Here is a 17,031-nt window from a genome sequence, read left to right on the forward strand (position 1 = left end):
TCCTGGTCAGAACAACGGGGCAGACTACAATATATTTGCATTTGTTAGCCATGCTAGCGCTCTAAACAATCAATCCATGCCAAAGCTAGATGTCTAAAAGGTGAAAGACTCACACTCTCAGCCATGCTGATTTGGCTGAATGACATCCAGCCGTTTTCATTTGAAACAACTTTTAGTCAGGGGAGTGTCATGGTTTCTCCATAGAGCCCCGTCGTATTCTTTTAGCGCACCAGCTCGCGCATGTCCGGGGTAACTTAGTCACGTGACTCAGTTGGTATTGTTGATTAGCTCGAACACGGTAGGTTTGTAAACAGTGAACAGGTCTATAGAACCAATACATGTTGCTGTGTTCCCCAGCCATGTGTTCTATCTACACTATCTTCTGATCATTTGTCCATGCATTACCTCCCTCCTCCCAGACTACGGGGGCAGCAGTGAGGAGGGCAGCCTGCCCAGGTCGCCTCTTCTTTAAAGGCAGCCCAAGAGTCCTTCCGCGTTTCTCTGATTGGCCGCGACGCCCCACGTGACAACGCCGCCGCGCGTCTGCCGCGGAGCTCTGCCGCGGCATTATGCAGCCGTAATCCCCCCTCTTTTAACATCGACGGTTAGCTCAACTTGCTCGCCGCCTTGCTGTGGAACCTGCGGTGCGTTGGTGACAAGTTCGAATCCCTTCAATTATTTTTTATTATTTTTTTTTTTTAACCTGCATTATTTCGCCGGTTAAGTTTAGGCATTGTTTCGGAGTTGGTTAAGGTTAGGGTTAAGTTTAGGCATTGTTTCGGAGTTGGTTAAGGTTAGGGTTAAGTTTAGGCATTGTTTCGGAGTTGGTTAAGGTTAGGGTTAAGTTTAGGCATTGTTTCGGAGTTGGTTAGGGTTAAGTTTAGGCATTGTTTCGGAGTTGGTTAAGGTTAGGGTTAAGTTTAGGCATTGTTTCGGAGTTGGTTAAGGTTAGAGTTTTTCGCAGAGCATGGCAATAGAATGCAGCCTATTTCCGCACTGCCACTCTCTCGCGCTGCCGCGGTCACATGGGCGTCGCGGCCAATCAGAGAAACGCGGAAGGGCTCTTGGGCTGCCTTTAAAGAAGACTCGCCCAGGTCCTCATGTATTAACTCCCTCCTCCCGTCCTCCCTCCTCCCAGACTACGGGGGCAGCAGTGAGGAGGGCAGCCTGCCCCGGTCCGTGTCTGTCGCCACTGGTCTCAACAACATGGTGAAGAGGCCCCGCGTGCGCACCGTCTTCCCCCACGCGGCAGGCACCAACGACACGCTGCTCAGCTTCGACGAGGGCGACATCATCGTCCTCCTCATCCCCGACGAGAGGGACGGCTGGATGTACGGAGAGCTGGAGAAGAGCAAGAAGTGAGTGGAACATGCGGAGTGGATGCAGGGCCGTCCTGCCCACTAGGCAGGTTAGACGCAGTGCTCGGGGGGCCCCCACCTTCCTTAACCTCCTAGAGCCGAGTGTCGCACCCTCGCAACACTAGACGTATTTTGCAAAACATTAAATATCTTTGGAACCATTTGCCACTTTAAATTGTGTCTGAATCGGTCCGACAACATTTTAAAATGTATCTATCTATATATATATATATATCTTATATGGTAAGGCATATAATTTTGAAATATCTAGATCGGTCGTTTTGTCTTCCGAATGGAGACTGCATCTAATCCGCTATCTATCTATATCACTGAGCTTTTAGCCTATTGCCAATGGAACTGGTAGACATGGTCAGGTGGGCTGGGAGAACCAATGGAAAATGTGTTTCTCTATACTCATACTGATGATGAGAAACATAGTGAAGAATTTGATGTTTGAAGTGGTCTGACAACTATATTATTTATTGTACAGCTTGAATGAAAATCACCTGTTGATGATTCACGTGTGTAACTATGCTATTTGGATACAATGCAGAGAGGGACATTGATAGGAGCCCACAACAGAAGAGGAGAGAGCTATATGACGGAGGGACCTTGTGTGTGTGTGTGCGCGGGGTGGGGGGTCAATTGCAGGTAGATATTGGTCAAAATATGAAGGCAATTACACATTGTCTACAAAAAAACCGCCCAGAACAATATCCAAATAAATGGCTGTCACTCACTGAGGAAAAAGTGTATTTGCACCAAATTTCACATGGAGGTTCAAAACACCTAAATATAACTTTCCATGTTGAAAAAACAATATTTACCAATTCCCTGGTAAACTATTTATTTAAACGAGTTATTCAACAAAACACCAGAAATAAAGGGTAGATTCCCCTAAATCATAAAAGGTATAATAAGCTCAGAATTGGCAAATATATAACACTATGTCCAGGTGAACCTTTGTCTATGTAGGCATTAGACAGTTAACCCATTCTCCGCCGGGCATTGTACCCATCCTAAACCATCCTCTGCCAGCTCTATTTGTCTATGGAGATGTTCACCTTCTTTGCAGGGCTATAACTTTTTAAATTGTATTGCTAAATTGACATTACTATGGCCCATTCAACATCAATTATCTATCGTTCAGGATGTAGGAACGTTTTACTTTTTCATTCACACATTCATACAAAAATACGGTCTAGAGTATAAATATGTTTTTATCGCTTTCTGCAGTATTTCATAGAACGTGCGATATAGCCATAAATGCATATATTAGACCATCAAATGCAGTTTGATACCGATCAACGCCAGATTAAAAATTTCAACTGTACACGGTCCTAGACATTATGACTCATCATGCGCGGATGAACGGAGGCGGGGGGGGGTCGTTTATAATTCCGTGACCGACGTTAAATGATTCATGTAGTATGGGTGATATATTGATCAGAGCAGTTTGTATCGAAAATGGTAAAGAAAAACGCTGAAACTCACCCCAGTCTCGTAGCGTTGGGTGATGAGAGTGGAGCAAAAAGATCGCTATTATGGGATGTTGATCGATGCGATCCATTGCCGGGTTGTATATTACTAATACACGTCAAAATAATGTTGATTATTGAGTTATGGCAAAGATCCATATCCACGTGTGTGGATTGAGCCGCGGGACGATCACAGAGTGGCCGGACGAAAATAGGGGACGGACCAAGCACTTCCGGCCACTTCCGGTTTGGCAACTCGTCGATCGTCCACGAGGTGGCGGTATTGAAGCGTTGCAGAGTTGAGCGGAGTCCTACAGCACCAGCCAAGACTCCGTGGGTGAAATGTGAATACCATGACGAAAATATGAAATATTGATCTCAAAGACGCCTTACGGCGTCATTGGCAGATTACGCATGGCGGAGAATGACGTGTTAACAAGTCATTGGCAAGCAATGGGTTAATAGGGCCCCCAACCAATCAAATCAAATGTATTTGTAAGGCCCGACAACACACGTTAATGTCCCCATAGGCCGGACACGTCTTCTTTAAACAAGTCAAGATGAAACACAACAATAAGTCAAGAACAAAACAAGAACACCATAAGGTCCAACAAATTTAAAATAAATGCAAAATAAAGGAATGAATGCAAACACTCCCAGACATACCCCACGCAACCAATCATATATATTGTGTCAGACTCAGGGGTGTTATGAGCTGTCACCAGATTGGAATTAATAAAATGCACACAACACAAAGTAGAAGCAAGTTTTAATGCTGTTTGGGGGGAGGAGAGGTACGGGTTAGTATCAGACAGTCCGTTATCCAGGAGAATCTAATTTCCTGATTTGAATCCAAATTTTAGTGGAGTCGACCACCATTGGGTTTGCAGAGAGTCCAGTAACCAACATAGGGAGTTGGGAGCACAGCAGAGAGCGAAGAGAGTATCTAGAGGAAGAGAGTTTCATGTCGACCCACACCGGGCCTAAGTTGTGTGTCGTGCCCCTCATCTAATATAAAAGTTTGTGTATGATACACGACCAGTAGTAGTGCTGGAAGTTAGGCAGTGCCAGTCCCCCTAGCTCTTTGGGGAGTTGTAGTATTGATCTCCTCATCCGTGGGATCTTATTGCCCCAGAGGAAGGAGCTTATTAATCGGTCGAGTGTTTTAAAGAACGACTTCTTAATGAGGACTGGGATATGGGTGAAGAGATATAAAAACTTTGGTAGCACTACCATTTTAATTAAATTGACTCTGCCCACTAGAGACAGTGGAAGACATGTCCACCTGTTGAAGTCTAGTTTGTACTTTTCAAGAAGAGGTGAGAAGTTTTTCGAGAACATTGTTTGGATTGAGTTGGTAATGTTAACCCCTAGATATCTGAATTCATCTGTTGTATACTTAAAGGGGAAGAATGTCCGGGGTATTTTTTTGGCTGAGGAGTTGATTGGAAAGAGTTCGCTTTTATGAAGGTTTAACTTATAGCCCGAGTAGGACCCGAACTTGTCCAGTATATTAAGAATTATAGGGAGAGAGGCGGTCGGGTTAGACATATACAGAAGGAGGTCATCTGCATATAGGGACAGTTTATGAACTTTTCCGACCCGTGTGATGCCTTCAAACCTCTCTTCCTGTCTTAACCAGATGGCCAGTGGTTCGATGGCTAGGGCAAACCGAAGGGGGGAAAGGGGGCAGCCCTGTCTGGTGCCTCGATGAAAGGGAAATGAGGCTGACTGAAGTCCGTTTGTATGGACTGAGGCGACTGGGTGTGTGTAAAGTAACTTAATCCAGGCAATAAAGTCAGGGCTAAAACCGAATTTCAGCAGTATAAAGAAGAGGTAGCCCCACTCCACTCTGTCAAAGGCCTTCTCTGCATCCAGGGAGACAATTACTTCTGGTGACATAGAGTTAGGGGAATTGAGGATATTAAGAAGCCTTCTAGTGTTATGAAAGGAGTGTCTACCCAGCATGAATCCTGTTTGGTCAATTGAGATTAAATTTAGTAATACCTGTTGTAAACGTTGGGCTAGGATTTTGGATAGAATTTTTAAGTCTACATTTAAAAGTGAAATGGGTCTATAGCTGCCACATAGAAGAGGGTCCTTGTCTTTCTTGAGCAGGAGAGAGATCGAGGCCTCAGACATAGTGGGGGGCATGCGACCCTTCGAAAAGGACTCATTGTACGTTTTCTGGAGAATTGGAGCGATGGATGTAGAAAATGACTTAAAAAATTCCATGGTGAACCCATCTCGGTCCGGTGTTTTACCATTCTGTAGAGACGTAATTGCTTCCAGTACCTCCGGAATCTTAATCGGACCGCCCAATGCCTTAGCTAGGTCTTTATCAATATTGGGGAAGGCAATCTCCTCTAGAGGGTTGTCCCCGTCCCATATGTCTGAAGAGCACTGTGAGGTGTACAGTTCTGAATAAAAGGCAAGCAATGTCTTGTTAATCTCTACAGGGTCTAAAATAACATCACTAGTCTTGGATCGGATCTTGGGGATCAGTCTGGATAGGGATGTGGCACGTGCTTGGTGAGCTAGCAGTCTCCCCGCCTTGTCACCAAATTCAAAGAACCGCTGTTTGGTCAAGAATAGATACTTCTGCGTTTTATTTGTGGTCAGTAAATTTAATTTAGATTGGAGTTGAAGACGTTCTTTATAAAGAGCCAGGGTAGGGGCTGAGGCTAAAGGCTATCAACCCTAGCTATATGGTCTGCGGTCGCAGTCAGATCAGCTCTTTCTGTTTTTTAAGATGGAGATAAAAGAAATTGCCTGACCCCGCATATATGCCTTAAAGGTTTCCCATAAAGTGCACCTAGAGATTTCGGGAAAGTCATTGGTGTCTATAAATAAGGAGATCTGTACCTCAAGAAATTCCTTGAAAGGAGTTTGGGCCAACATTGTCGGGAAGGGGGAACATAACTAGAAAAGGTAATATCGACTGAGGTGGGGGCGTGGTTTGAGATCACAATACTGTGGTACTCACAGGAATGTACATCTGACAGGTAGCGGTTGTCCAAAAGGAAGAAGTCAATACGCGAATAAGAGTAGTGTACATGTGAGAAAAAAGAAAAGGCTTTCTTTGAATGTGGTTTAGCTCTCCAGGGGTTGAATAAACCTAAACAATTTTTATATGTGTTGAGAACTTTAGCTGATTTGGATATGAAGTGGGGGTTGGACGACGACCTATCTATGGTGGGGTCCTGTACCAGATTAAAGTCACCACCGATAATTATTATCAGCACCGATAACTATCCAAACATTTATGGAGTCACCGAGAGCCTAAACCGGGGAAATAATTCTACCTGCCAGACACGCCGATTGTCATGAAATCACTGCTCCAGGATACTGCGTTTGGTTACTTTATTGCGATTAAAAGCAGTTGATATAGTAATGTCATTAAAAGCAAATCACAGCTTGATTTAATATTGTGTAACGTGCGGTTAGCAAAGTATGACTTCCCTGTTCACTCCCTCATCATTTCAATACCTGAAACCCGCCGGTGAACAGCTGACTTTTACTCATACTACTACACCACGTGACCCATTTGTGAATGACGTGACCATAACAACCCGTCTTGTCTATACCTGTCACCAACACACACCCTAATTATTACATAATCTCATTTCACAGTAATAATTACTAACACTTCAATTAATATAAAACACCACAATACAAATTTCGTTCCCATTTTTTTGTCTTTTTTCGATTTTTTTGTGCACAAGGAGTTCATAGTTCATAAGGTCTTGATACTCTTCTTAAATCGAACCCCCCCCCCCCCCCCAAAGTCAAGTCAATTCAAACGTCAGTCACAAAAAAGTCAAAATAATCCAAAATCATGAAAAAGAAACAAAGCCTTCATGACTGTAGACTCCTGAAGAAGGCAAATCTTTGTCACAGGTCTATAGAGAAAGCTGCAGGTCCGCGTCTTAATCCAGACCTGTCGCACAAGTCCGATCTTGTCTGGCATCGTCTCTGTAATCCTCCCAATGATCCAGGAATTCCGTGGTGCGGAATCGTCCATTATTGAGCACTATGTCACCGGGGATGAAGTTCCGCTTGATCTTCGTTCTGTCGTTCCTGTAATTGTGGCAGGTATGTGAGATGTCCACTGTTGAGAATTGATTCCACTTCGTCGAGTACTGTATGGAGTCCCTCCTCATCCTCTTCTCTCCATCCCATCCTCCTCTCCTCTCCTCCTCCATCCTCTTCTTTCTGTCCTCTCTTCCTCCTCCTCTTGCCATCCTCTCCTCTCTTTCTCCTCCTCTCCTCCTTTCTCCATGTGCTGCTCTCTCAGCTTCTGCAAGTTGATTCTGAAACTTCTCCATAGATCCATATCTCTGAGACACCACGTCACTGAGGCTGCGTTGTTCTCTCTCCGCCTGCTCCTTCATCCTCTTCAAACTCTTCCTCAACCAACCAACACCTCCATCATTCTCTACTGAGGCTTTATGTGCTGCAGTACCAGTCTTATGCACTGGGGGAAGACTACTCCCTCCATCTTTCCAGTATGAGTTCAATTCCAGCTTATGCAGACCAGCCTGTTGGATGGCCTCTGCCTTGGCTTTCTCCTCCTCTTGTCTCTTCTTCTCCTTTTTGATCTTTTTTTACCTTTTCCTCTTCTTGGTCTTGAAGATGGTCTCCTGCTGTATCTGATGAAGACGTTGGTCGAGCTCTGGGAGGAGCCATGTGTTCTCTCCTCTCTGTGTCTTCAACTCCTGCTTGGCCTCGTCGACCACCTTCTGATGAGCTTTACGTTTATACTTCCTCTTCTTATTGATGCTGCTCGAGCTTTCAGAACTAGCTCCGAACGCTGCCCTGACACTGTCGTCTCCTCCAACTGGTCCATTTACAGTCCATCCAAGCATCGTATTGACTGCATATGGCCCTCCATCCACACTTCGGATGACTTCCAGTGGTTCTAAGGCTCTGGGAACGTTCAGACCAATCAACATCTCAACGACTGCATCTATCTGTGGCAGATAGACATGCTTCAGATGAGGCCATTTTTCCAGATCTTGCCGTTGTGGGATGTTACTTCGATTGACAGGCATTTGATGTTGTGCAAAGATTTATGGTATTTCACAGTATCGGTCACTGTCAAATCCAGCGACTTCCAAGTCAGATGTAATGCAACTGTCAACCACCTTTTCTTGGCCCATAGTACGTAAAAGGATCCTTGTTTTCCTCCCAGATAGTCCCAGTTTAGCCATCAGACACATTGTGCAGAAGGACGCTGAACTCCCTGGGTCTAGAAAGGCGTAGGTTTCCACTGACCTTTGACCTTTGCTGGATTTAACTTTAACTGGTACAATGGCAAGCTTGCAATCTTGATCACCGGCCCCAGTAAGGCCACCGGTGTGAGTGATGAGGGCTTCTGGAGGTATTTGGCTCCATCAGATTGTCTTTGCTTTGGCCGTGTGCCTCCGACATATGCAGGTTGTCCTCTTCCATCCTTGTGTGGTATAAATGCCTCTCCATTAATGTTGAGGCCCTTTTCAAAGTAGGATTCCATTCCATCCGATCTACAAGAAGCAGCACTCCACACCCCTGACCCAAAGGTTCTCAGAACATTCAGCCTTGCTGCCGATGCGGCTATGTCCGTGTGACGGATCATATTGGTCTGCGTTGTGTTGATGTTAATGTCCCGAGGGGGAGTCGAACAGGGGAGCTCCCGCGCCGCGGGCGACGACACAGGCCGCTGCACTAAGAAGTGAATCCACACCTATGTACCGTACCTATGCGTCTGTTAACCCTGTTATGAGGAAGTGAGTTTAACTTACCAGCCCGTAATGCCACAGTCACTTGTCAACACCCCTGTTTCTGTGACTGTGGATAGACTCACAGGCTTCCCCGTTACACTCACCTCCCTAAACTCACGCCCCTCAGGACATCTGGGTCACTGGGCACCACTGTGACGGATCATATTGGTCTGCGTTGTGTTGATGTTAAATCCATCTCAAGGAAGAGGACGCGACCCTGGTCAGACGCCTCTGGTTTTAGCTCCGCAACGATGTACACACTTTTAGCTATTATGTTTGTTTTTTCTACTTTTTTATTTAAAGCAACACTGGCGGGTACGTCATACGACCGTCAGACACTTATGGACCTGAACCCCGGGCTCAAAGAGGAGTTTGGAGACACTTTTGACCTAGAATGGCCAGCAGAAATCAGACGGGAGAATGGCGGCAAGGAAAAGAACAAAGGCTACGGCAGGAGGAGACACAGAGGGAGACGTGGAGGTATCAGACTGAGACTAAAAAGAGCTGCTTACCGCCTAGCAATTCCATCCATCTTTCTGGCGAATGCCCGTTCGTTGGAGGGTAGGATGGATGACCTGAGGGCGAGGGTCCGGTTCCAACGGGAGATGAGAGACATCAACATCATGTGTCTCACGGAGACATGGCTCACGTCGGCGACCCCGGACAAAAGCGTATCTCCCTCGGATGCCTTCACAGTCTTACGTGCAGATCGTACCGCTGCCTCAGGAAAGACCATCGGCGGCGGAGTTTGCCTACTCACGAACAATTCCTGGGTTAATCCCGAGGGGGTGCAGGTTCTCTCAAACTCGTGTTCTCCGGACATGGAACATCTTTCTATCCTGTGTCGGCCGTTCCACCTCCCGAGGGAGTTATCCGCGGTCGTCATGACCGCTGTATATATCCCCCCACACGCGAATACGGGCAAAGCGCTGGGAGAACTACACGACTATCTCAACAGACACCAGATCAAACATCCAGATGCAGCGATGGTAGTGGCCGGCGATTTCAACCAGGCCAACCTGAAGAAAGTGATGCCGTCCTTTTTTCAGCACATCGCTTGCTCCACCAGAGGGAAAAACACACTCGACCACTGTTATTCCCCGTTCAGAGCCGGCTACAAGGCAGTAGCCGCTCCGCCATTAACGGGGTCCACAAGCTCGAGCGACCACGACTCCATCTTGCTATTTCCGGCATATCAGCAGAGATCACGTGACGCCGTCGTGTCACGTGAGACAAAGAAGTGGACCGACGAATCAGAGGCCACGCTCCAGGACGTGTTTACAGACACGGATTGGGATATGTTCAAAGGAAGCGCCAGTGACGTCAGTGAGCTCGCAGACACAGTGGTGAGCTACATCACAACAATAGCCGATGGTATTGTCCCCAGAAAAACGGTGCGGATTTTCCCAAACCAGAAACCGTGGGTGGATAGCACTATTAGAGCAGCTCTGAACTCTCGTACCACCGCCTACAACCTGGGTAGAGAGTCAGGAAACATGGAGGAGTATAAGGCTTCAGTCTATACTCTACGCAAGGCTGTCAAACTTGCTAAGAGGACATATGCTGACAAACTGGAGACACAAATGGCACAAAACGACACAAGAGGATTATGGCAGGGACTGAAGACAATAACTGACTATAAAGTCAGCGCCCCCTCAATGGGGAGCGACGCCGCCTCCCTCGCGGACAAGCTCAACATCTTCTACGCTCGGTTTGGTGCAGACAGTGGCGCTGCCGGCTCTCCGGCTAGTGACGTCACTGGCGCGCCGGCTGTTGTGGAGGGGGGGGGGCAACCGCGGGGGGGCGGGGACGCTCTCTCGTTATCGGAACACAGTGTGAGAAGAGCATTTATGCAGGTGAACACCAGGAAGGCTGCTGGCCCAGATGGCATAACAGGACGCATACTCAAGTCCTGTGCCAACCAGCTGGCCCCAGTGTTCACCGCCATATTTAATCAATCTCTGGCGGAGTCAGTGGTCCCTGCCTGCTTCAAGATGTCTACCATCATCCCTGTACCGAAGAAACCCTCCCCAACATGTCCAAATGACTACAGACCGGTGGCACTCACCTCTGTGGTCATGAAATGTTTCGAGAGGCTGGTCAAGGACCACATTTGTGCCTCCCTCCCCAGTGATATGGACCCTATGCAATTTGCATACAGGACAAACAGGTCCACCGACGACGCGGTCTCCCAGGTACTGCACAGCACCCTCTCGCACCTTGACCGTCAGAAGGGGGGCTATGTGAGACTGTTGTTCATTGACTACAGCTCAGCGTTCAACACCATAGTCCCCACCAGACTGGTGGACAAGCTGATCGAGCTAGGTCTGAGCTCCGCCCTGAGCGCCTGGGTACTGGACTTTCTGAGCGAAAGACCCCAGGCAGTCAGGGTGGGGGGTCAGACCTCCAACACCATCACCCTGAGCATCGGGTCCCCCCAGGGCTGTGTTCTGAGCCCCCTGCTGTACTCACTCTACACACACGACTGTGTGGCCAAGTTCAGCTCCAACTCCATAGTGAAGTTCGCAGATGACACGGTGGTGGTGGGGCTGATCTCGGACAACGACGAGAAGGCCTACCGGGAGGAGGTTGAGGTACTGGAACGCTGGTGCCAGGACAACAGCCTGCTCCTGAACATTGGTAAAACCAAGGAGCTGATCGTGGATTATAGGAGAGGACAGCAGGAGACGCACACACCACTGATGATTAACGGGGCTACCGTGGACAGGGTGAGCAGCTTTAAGTACCTGGGGGTCCACATCTCAGAAGACCTGACATGGTCAACACACATAGACACAGTAGTAAAGAAGGCGAAACAGCGCCTCTACCACCTGAGACAGTTAAGGAAGTTCAGAGTATCGGGGAAGATACTCCAGTCCTTCTACTCAGGAGCTGTAGAGAGCATCCTGACCGGAAACATCACTGCCTGGTATGGAAACAGCACGGCACAGGACAAGAAGGCCCTACAGAGAGTGGTGCGCTCAGCCGAGCGTACCACGGGTATTGCACTACCCCCCCTGCAGGTTCTATACAACAAGAGGTGCAAATCCAGAGCCTGCAGGATAATGAAAGACCCTCACCACCCCAATAACAGCCTGTTTCAGCTGCTGAGGTCAGGCAGACGCCTGCGAACCCCAGCTACTAGGACAGAGCGGCTTAGGCTCAGCTTCTTCCCCCAGGCCATCAGAGCCATGAACAATGAACATTGAGTGCTCAGAACATTGAACTGTCCACACACAAGCACACATGAACACACACACGACACGCACACTGTGCACGCTCACACACGAGCAGCCACTTAACACTTTAACATGAGCGGGCACACACTCATGTCGCACACACGCACACTTATGGCCAAAGGAAAGGACACTTTAAATTAGAATAACAGGAACAGTGTATTGCACTACCAAAGCTAACTAGCATGTCCCATATGCTCTGTAAATAACTATGTACAGATACCGAGATGTCACTCCATGTTACCTGTTACCTGTTTACTGCACAATGTTGTTTTCTTCTTTGATTCTATTATATGTACCACTGTATTGCACATCGTTGCGGGCAAGACCACCCGCATTTCATTGTATACCTGTATGCCGTGACAATTAAAACTCTTGACTCTTGACTTGACTTGAAATGTTAATGTCCCGAGGGGGAGTCGAACAGGGGAGCTCCCGCGCCGCGGGCGACGACACAGGCCGCTGCACTAAGAAGTGAATCCACACCTATGTACCGTACCTATGCGTCTGTTAACCCTGTTTTGAGGAAGTGAGTTTAACTTACCAGCCCGTAATGCCACAGTCACTTGTCAACACCCCTGTTTCTGTGACTGTGGATAGACTCACGGGCTTCCCCGTTACATCTGCTTCAAGCTGAAGTTGTTCCTTTTGTTTCTTTATGTGAGCTTCCTGGTCTTCAAGAGCATGTTTTTGTTCAAGCAACTTTTGCCGAACCATTAAGGCGGCCATGTCGGCCTCGGCTCTGAGACGTGTAGATGCATTTGAGGAAACCTTTGATCTAATAGATCTTGAACCATAATTATTACTACTATGGTTGGATATGCTGTCCTCTGGTTGAACATCCTCTTGAGCATAACGAATACTGTGCGACTGAGGCCCAGTCACTTCCACATTTCCCACACTCCCATGTTCTCCATTTTCCTCCTCTGCAACCTCATGCTGCTGCATTTCAGTAGGCCTGTTATGAGCCTCTAACTGAGGTTTGTTTCCTCTGGTTACTGAAAACCAGGCATTAACATCTTCAATGAATCCATCTTTATGTTTATTGACCTTTGAGAACCAGTCATTTTGTTGTTCTTGTTCATCGTGTGGAATAAGAGGCATCAAATAGTTATGTAGTTCATTAGAATTGTCAGACACTTGCATCAAAACGACAAGTTGTGCTTTAACCAGTGCAACATTTTGCTCATTTTTCATGAGCTCTTTGACATAGGTTATCCGATCGGATGTTTTATTTCCTCCACTTTCCCTGTGCGTTTCTTTTGGAGTGATTCGACTTTATTTGCCAGAGCTTTTGCAGTGAGAGTTATTTTTCTCTTTTCTTTGTCCTGTTTCCCAACATTTGAACCACTCATTTTGAATGCACAAGAAAGTTATCACCATGAGAATCCAATTCCAATATTCAATGCATTTGCAAAGCCCGCACATATATCAGCCACAGCAAGAGAGCAGTGCTGCAGTGCAGCGCACGTTAATTGTTTGTTGACACACACATGATACAAGCTTGGTCATTTTTCTCTTTTCTTTGTCCTGTTTCCCAACATTTGAACCACTCATTTTGAATGCACAAGAAAGTTATCACCATGAGAATCCAATTCCAATATTCAATGCATTTGCAAAGCCCGCACATATATCAGCCACAGCAAGAGAGCAGTGCAGTGCAGCGCACGTTAATTGTTTGTTGACACACACATGATACAAGCTTGGTCCAACGGGCCGCACACACACATCCACAGCGTGTTCAGCATAATAACATCCACTCAGCGGTAGAACCAGCTCAAAATGTTTCCAAACGAACCAACATGGGTCCACAGCAGAACGCAACGAGTCGGGTTACATTACCGCAAATCCGTTGATAGGCACTGGCTCGGTCTGGTCCTTTGTGCATGTGTGCGTGCGTGCGATCATTCCATAGTTTCGCGTCCAATAATGTCTGACTTGTCGGGACCTTTCGTGGCTCCAATCCTTCATTCAGTGTCACTGTTTGCTAACAAATGTATGGCGACTATCCAAACATTTATGGAGTCACCGAGAGACTAAACCGGGGAAATAATTCTACCTGCCAGACGCACCGATTGTCATGAAATCACTGCTCCAGGATACTGCGTTTGGTTGCTTTATTGCGATTAAAAGCAGTTGATATAGTAACGTCATTAAAAGCAAATCACAGCTTGATTTAATATTGTGTAACGTGCGGTTAGCAAAGTATGACTTCCCCGTTCACTCCCTCATCATTTCAATACCTGAAACCCGCCGGTGAACAGCTGACTTTTACTCATACTACTACACCACGTGACCCATTTGTGAATGACGTGACCATAACAACCCGTCTTGTCTATACCTGTCACCAACACATGCCATAATCACAGGTGTACCACATAGCCTACCTGAAATAATCACAAATCGTCCATTAGGGTCTTCAATAGAATTTGATAACTCGAAGGGGATATTTTTATTTATAAGGATGGCAGCGCCTCTTGCTCTAGCTGAGAATTTAGAATGAAATATATCCCCTATCCAGGGGCGCTTGATTCGATGAACCTCTGTCGACCGAAGATGAGTTTCTTGCAGAAAGAAAATGTCACCCCTGAGTTGTTTTAGATTATTCATTACTTTATTAATTTTTACAGGCTGGTTGGCACCAGGGATGGGTATCGTTAGGATTTTATCGATACTACTACTCTTATCGATACTGCTTAACGGTTCGGTACTTTATCGATACTCTTATCGGTTCTTTTTTTGCAAGAAAAAAAGACAATTAATTAAGAACAGAATCAACATTGCTTTATTATTTATAAATACAACTTTATAAATAAGTATTATAAATAAATATAATTTCTTCAGCAACAGCAGCAGCAATGTTCTTTTATATAACTTTATAAATAAATATAATAAATGAATATAATTTCTTCAGCAACAGCAGCAACAATGTTTTAAATGTGTCTGACTCTGAATTATAGACTTTTTATAATAAACAACAAATGCAAAAGGCTAACAGAACTGTGACACTCGTTCACCCTATCCTCTGTCATCCTTCCTCTAGCTGCTAGGGAGAAAGGACTTTGGGTGGTGGAGGGAGGTAGAGGGAAGATGTGTGGTGGCCCTGGGCTCACTGGCCTGGGACACATTGGTGGCTGACGCCTCAGCTTGACGATCTATAAAAAGTTTAGATTGTAGTATTTGTAGCTAAACAATTATTTTGTTTATTAGCCTATTTGTAATAATTCGTTATTAGCCTAGGAAACTCCGTATCTTGGCTTACCGGCGGCAGTGGACGTGGATGCAGATGGAACACTGCGCGCAAGGCAGTCGAATACGCGCATTTCTGCACACTAATATCATGTTTTGCCAACAGATGTTTTGATAAATTGCTCGTATTGCCACCCTTACTGGCAAATGTTTTGTTGCACTTGTGGCAACGTGCGTTGTATATCCATACTTTCTTTAGAACGCTTCGCTCTATCCGCCATCACGAGTCACGACTCAGTGCATGCAGACTCAGAGCTGTCTGAGTCTGTGTGCAGCGCGCTTCAGCACGGAGAACTTTCATTAAGGAGTACCCGTATGTAGCACTACTAGCGAGCGACTCGCGAGGAGTGTGTGTAATAATGACTCGCTGTGGCTCGCTTCTCGTGCAGAGACAGAGAGAGGATAGATCGTTTGCAACTTTTAAATAATAATAATAATAATAATAATAATAATTTCTCTAGAGTATCGATAGCAGTACCGAGGACGTCGGAGCTTATAAATACTCCGGTATTTTCTAATATAGTACCGGTTCCCGTTTAAAACCGGGGTCCGGGGGGCATCCCTAGTTGGCACCCTTCAGATTCCAAGAGATAAAGCGAAGGTTCTTACCCTGACCCATCATATTGATATTTTATGTAGGGAGCCACGACACTCCAAGACCTGATGAGATTTCTGAGCCAAAGGAAGAGGGAGGGGGGGGGGGAGTAAAAAATTAAAAAAGGAAACAAAACATAACAATATACATACATCCGCCCTTGTCCATATCCCACCCCTCCAAATCCACCCGTACGAACCCACCCATGCATCTATTCCCCCCCCCCCCCTACATACCCACCCACCTCCCCTCTATACTCCCAGCAGGATAGCTTTCCTACTTCTATAACTTCTCCTATCCGGAGATTAAGCTGCATCCCACCTGGTGTGGGATGTGCATGAAGTCCCCCCTGTGTCTCCCGAGTTTCATGGTCTCTGTCCAGCAGAGAGATTTTTACAACTTTTTGAACTAAACCTATAAACTGAAGCTATGACATCAGACATGGCCACAAGTAAATGTCTTACATTTAGCAGATGGACTTGAAGTAAAATAAATAATAAATGCAATAAAGTGCATACGTATTGCACGTGTGCCTGCGTTAATGCTGCACTTACACACATGTAAATGGGCTTTGAGTGAAATAATAATAAGTGTGTGCGTGCACCTGCTGCCCATGCATAAGAAAAAAAAGGCTTTAGATGAAATAGTAAATGCAGTATTCATACCAACGCAGTGAATGGGCTTTACGCGAAATCATATTAAATGCATGCGTATATGTGCTGCAGCTATCTGCGCAGTAAGTGAGCTTTTAGGAGAAATAATAATAAATGCATACATACATACTGTGTGTTCACACATACACACACATGCCTGTCCACGAATGCATGTGCACTCACACACATTCATGTAGCCATGTGCATGCAAACAAGCCTACCAGTACCACACTAATTGTCAAAAATTCACATTCTTGGAGAGCTAATACCACAATGGCCACATGTAGCCTATACAAAGTATATGTCCACAGTAATCGAATAGGCTTTAGATTAAATAATAGGAAGTAGATATACATGTATGCACACACACACTCAGACACAAATAGGCTTTATAGGTGCAGTAATAAGTAGATATGCATGAATGCCCACAAACGCACACCCCTATACACACCAAAAAAAAAGAAATACCAACACAAGGTGCAATGCCAAAAGGTTTAGATTCTCTCTCCCCACAGTCTAACTCTACTTGAATGATAGACAATCTGCTGTCTGGTAGAGAGTGGCGAGAAAGAAAATAAAAGAGAAAAATGAATAATGTGTTAACCTTGTTATATTCGGCAGATTGTAGTATTAATCCCAATATAAATGGGTTATGGTCTGTGAGGCAAGGTCGTGAGCAACAGTCTGGGTTCATATGACA

At 45.9% G+C, this 17,031-nt stretch overlaps 1 protein-coding gene across 2 annotated transcripts in view; it reads left to right on the forward strand.

Annotated features, from left to right (window-relative positions):
• The window catches only part of baiap2l1b (BAR/IMD domain containing adaptor protein 2 like 1b), a 174,891-nt gene that overhangs the window by 116,761 nt on the left and 41,099 nt on the right, over positions 1–17,031 (forward strand). For both annotated transcript variants that reach the window (XM_084328525.1, XM_084328526.1), the window contains one exon: positions 1,139–1,358. In XM_084328525.1, coding sequence (XP_084184651.1) covers positions 1,139–1,358 — 220 coding nt within the window. The remainder of the gene's footprint in view (positions 1–1,138; positions 1,359–17,031) is intronic.

The sequence above is a fragment of the Notolepis coatsorum genome (assembly GCF_963971535.1).
Source record: "Notolepis coatsorum genome assembly, chromosome: 14".
Lineage (NCBI taxonomy): Eukaryota > Metazoa > Chordata > Actinopteri > Aulopiformes > Paralepididae > Notolepis > Notolepis coatsorum.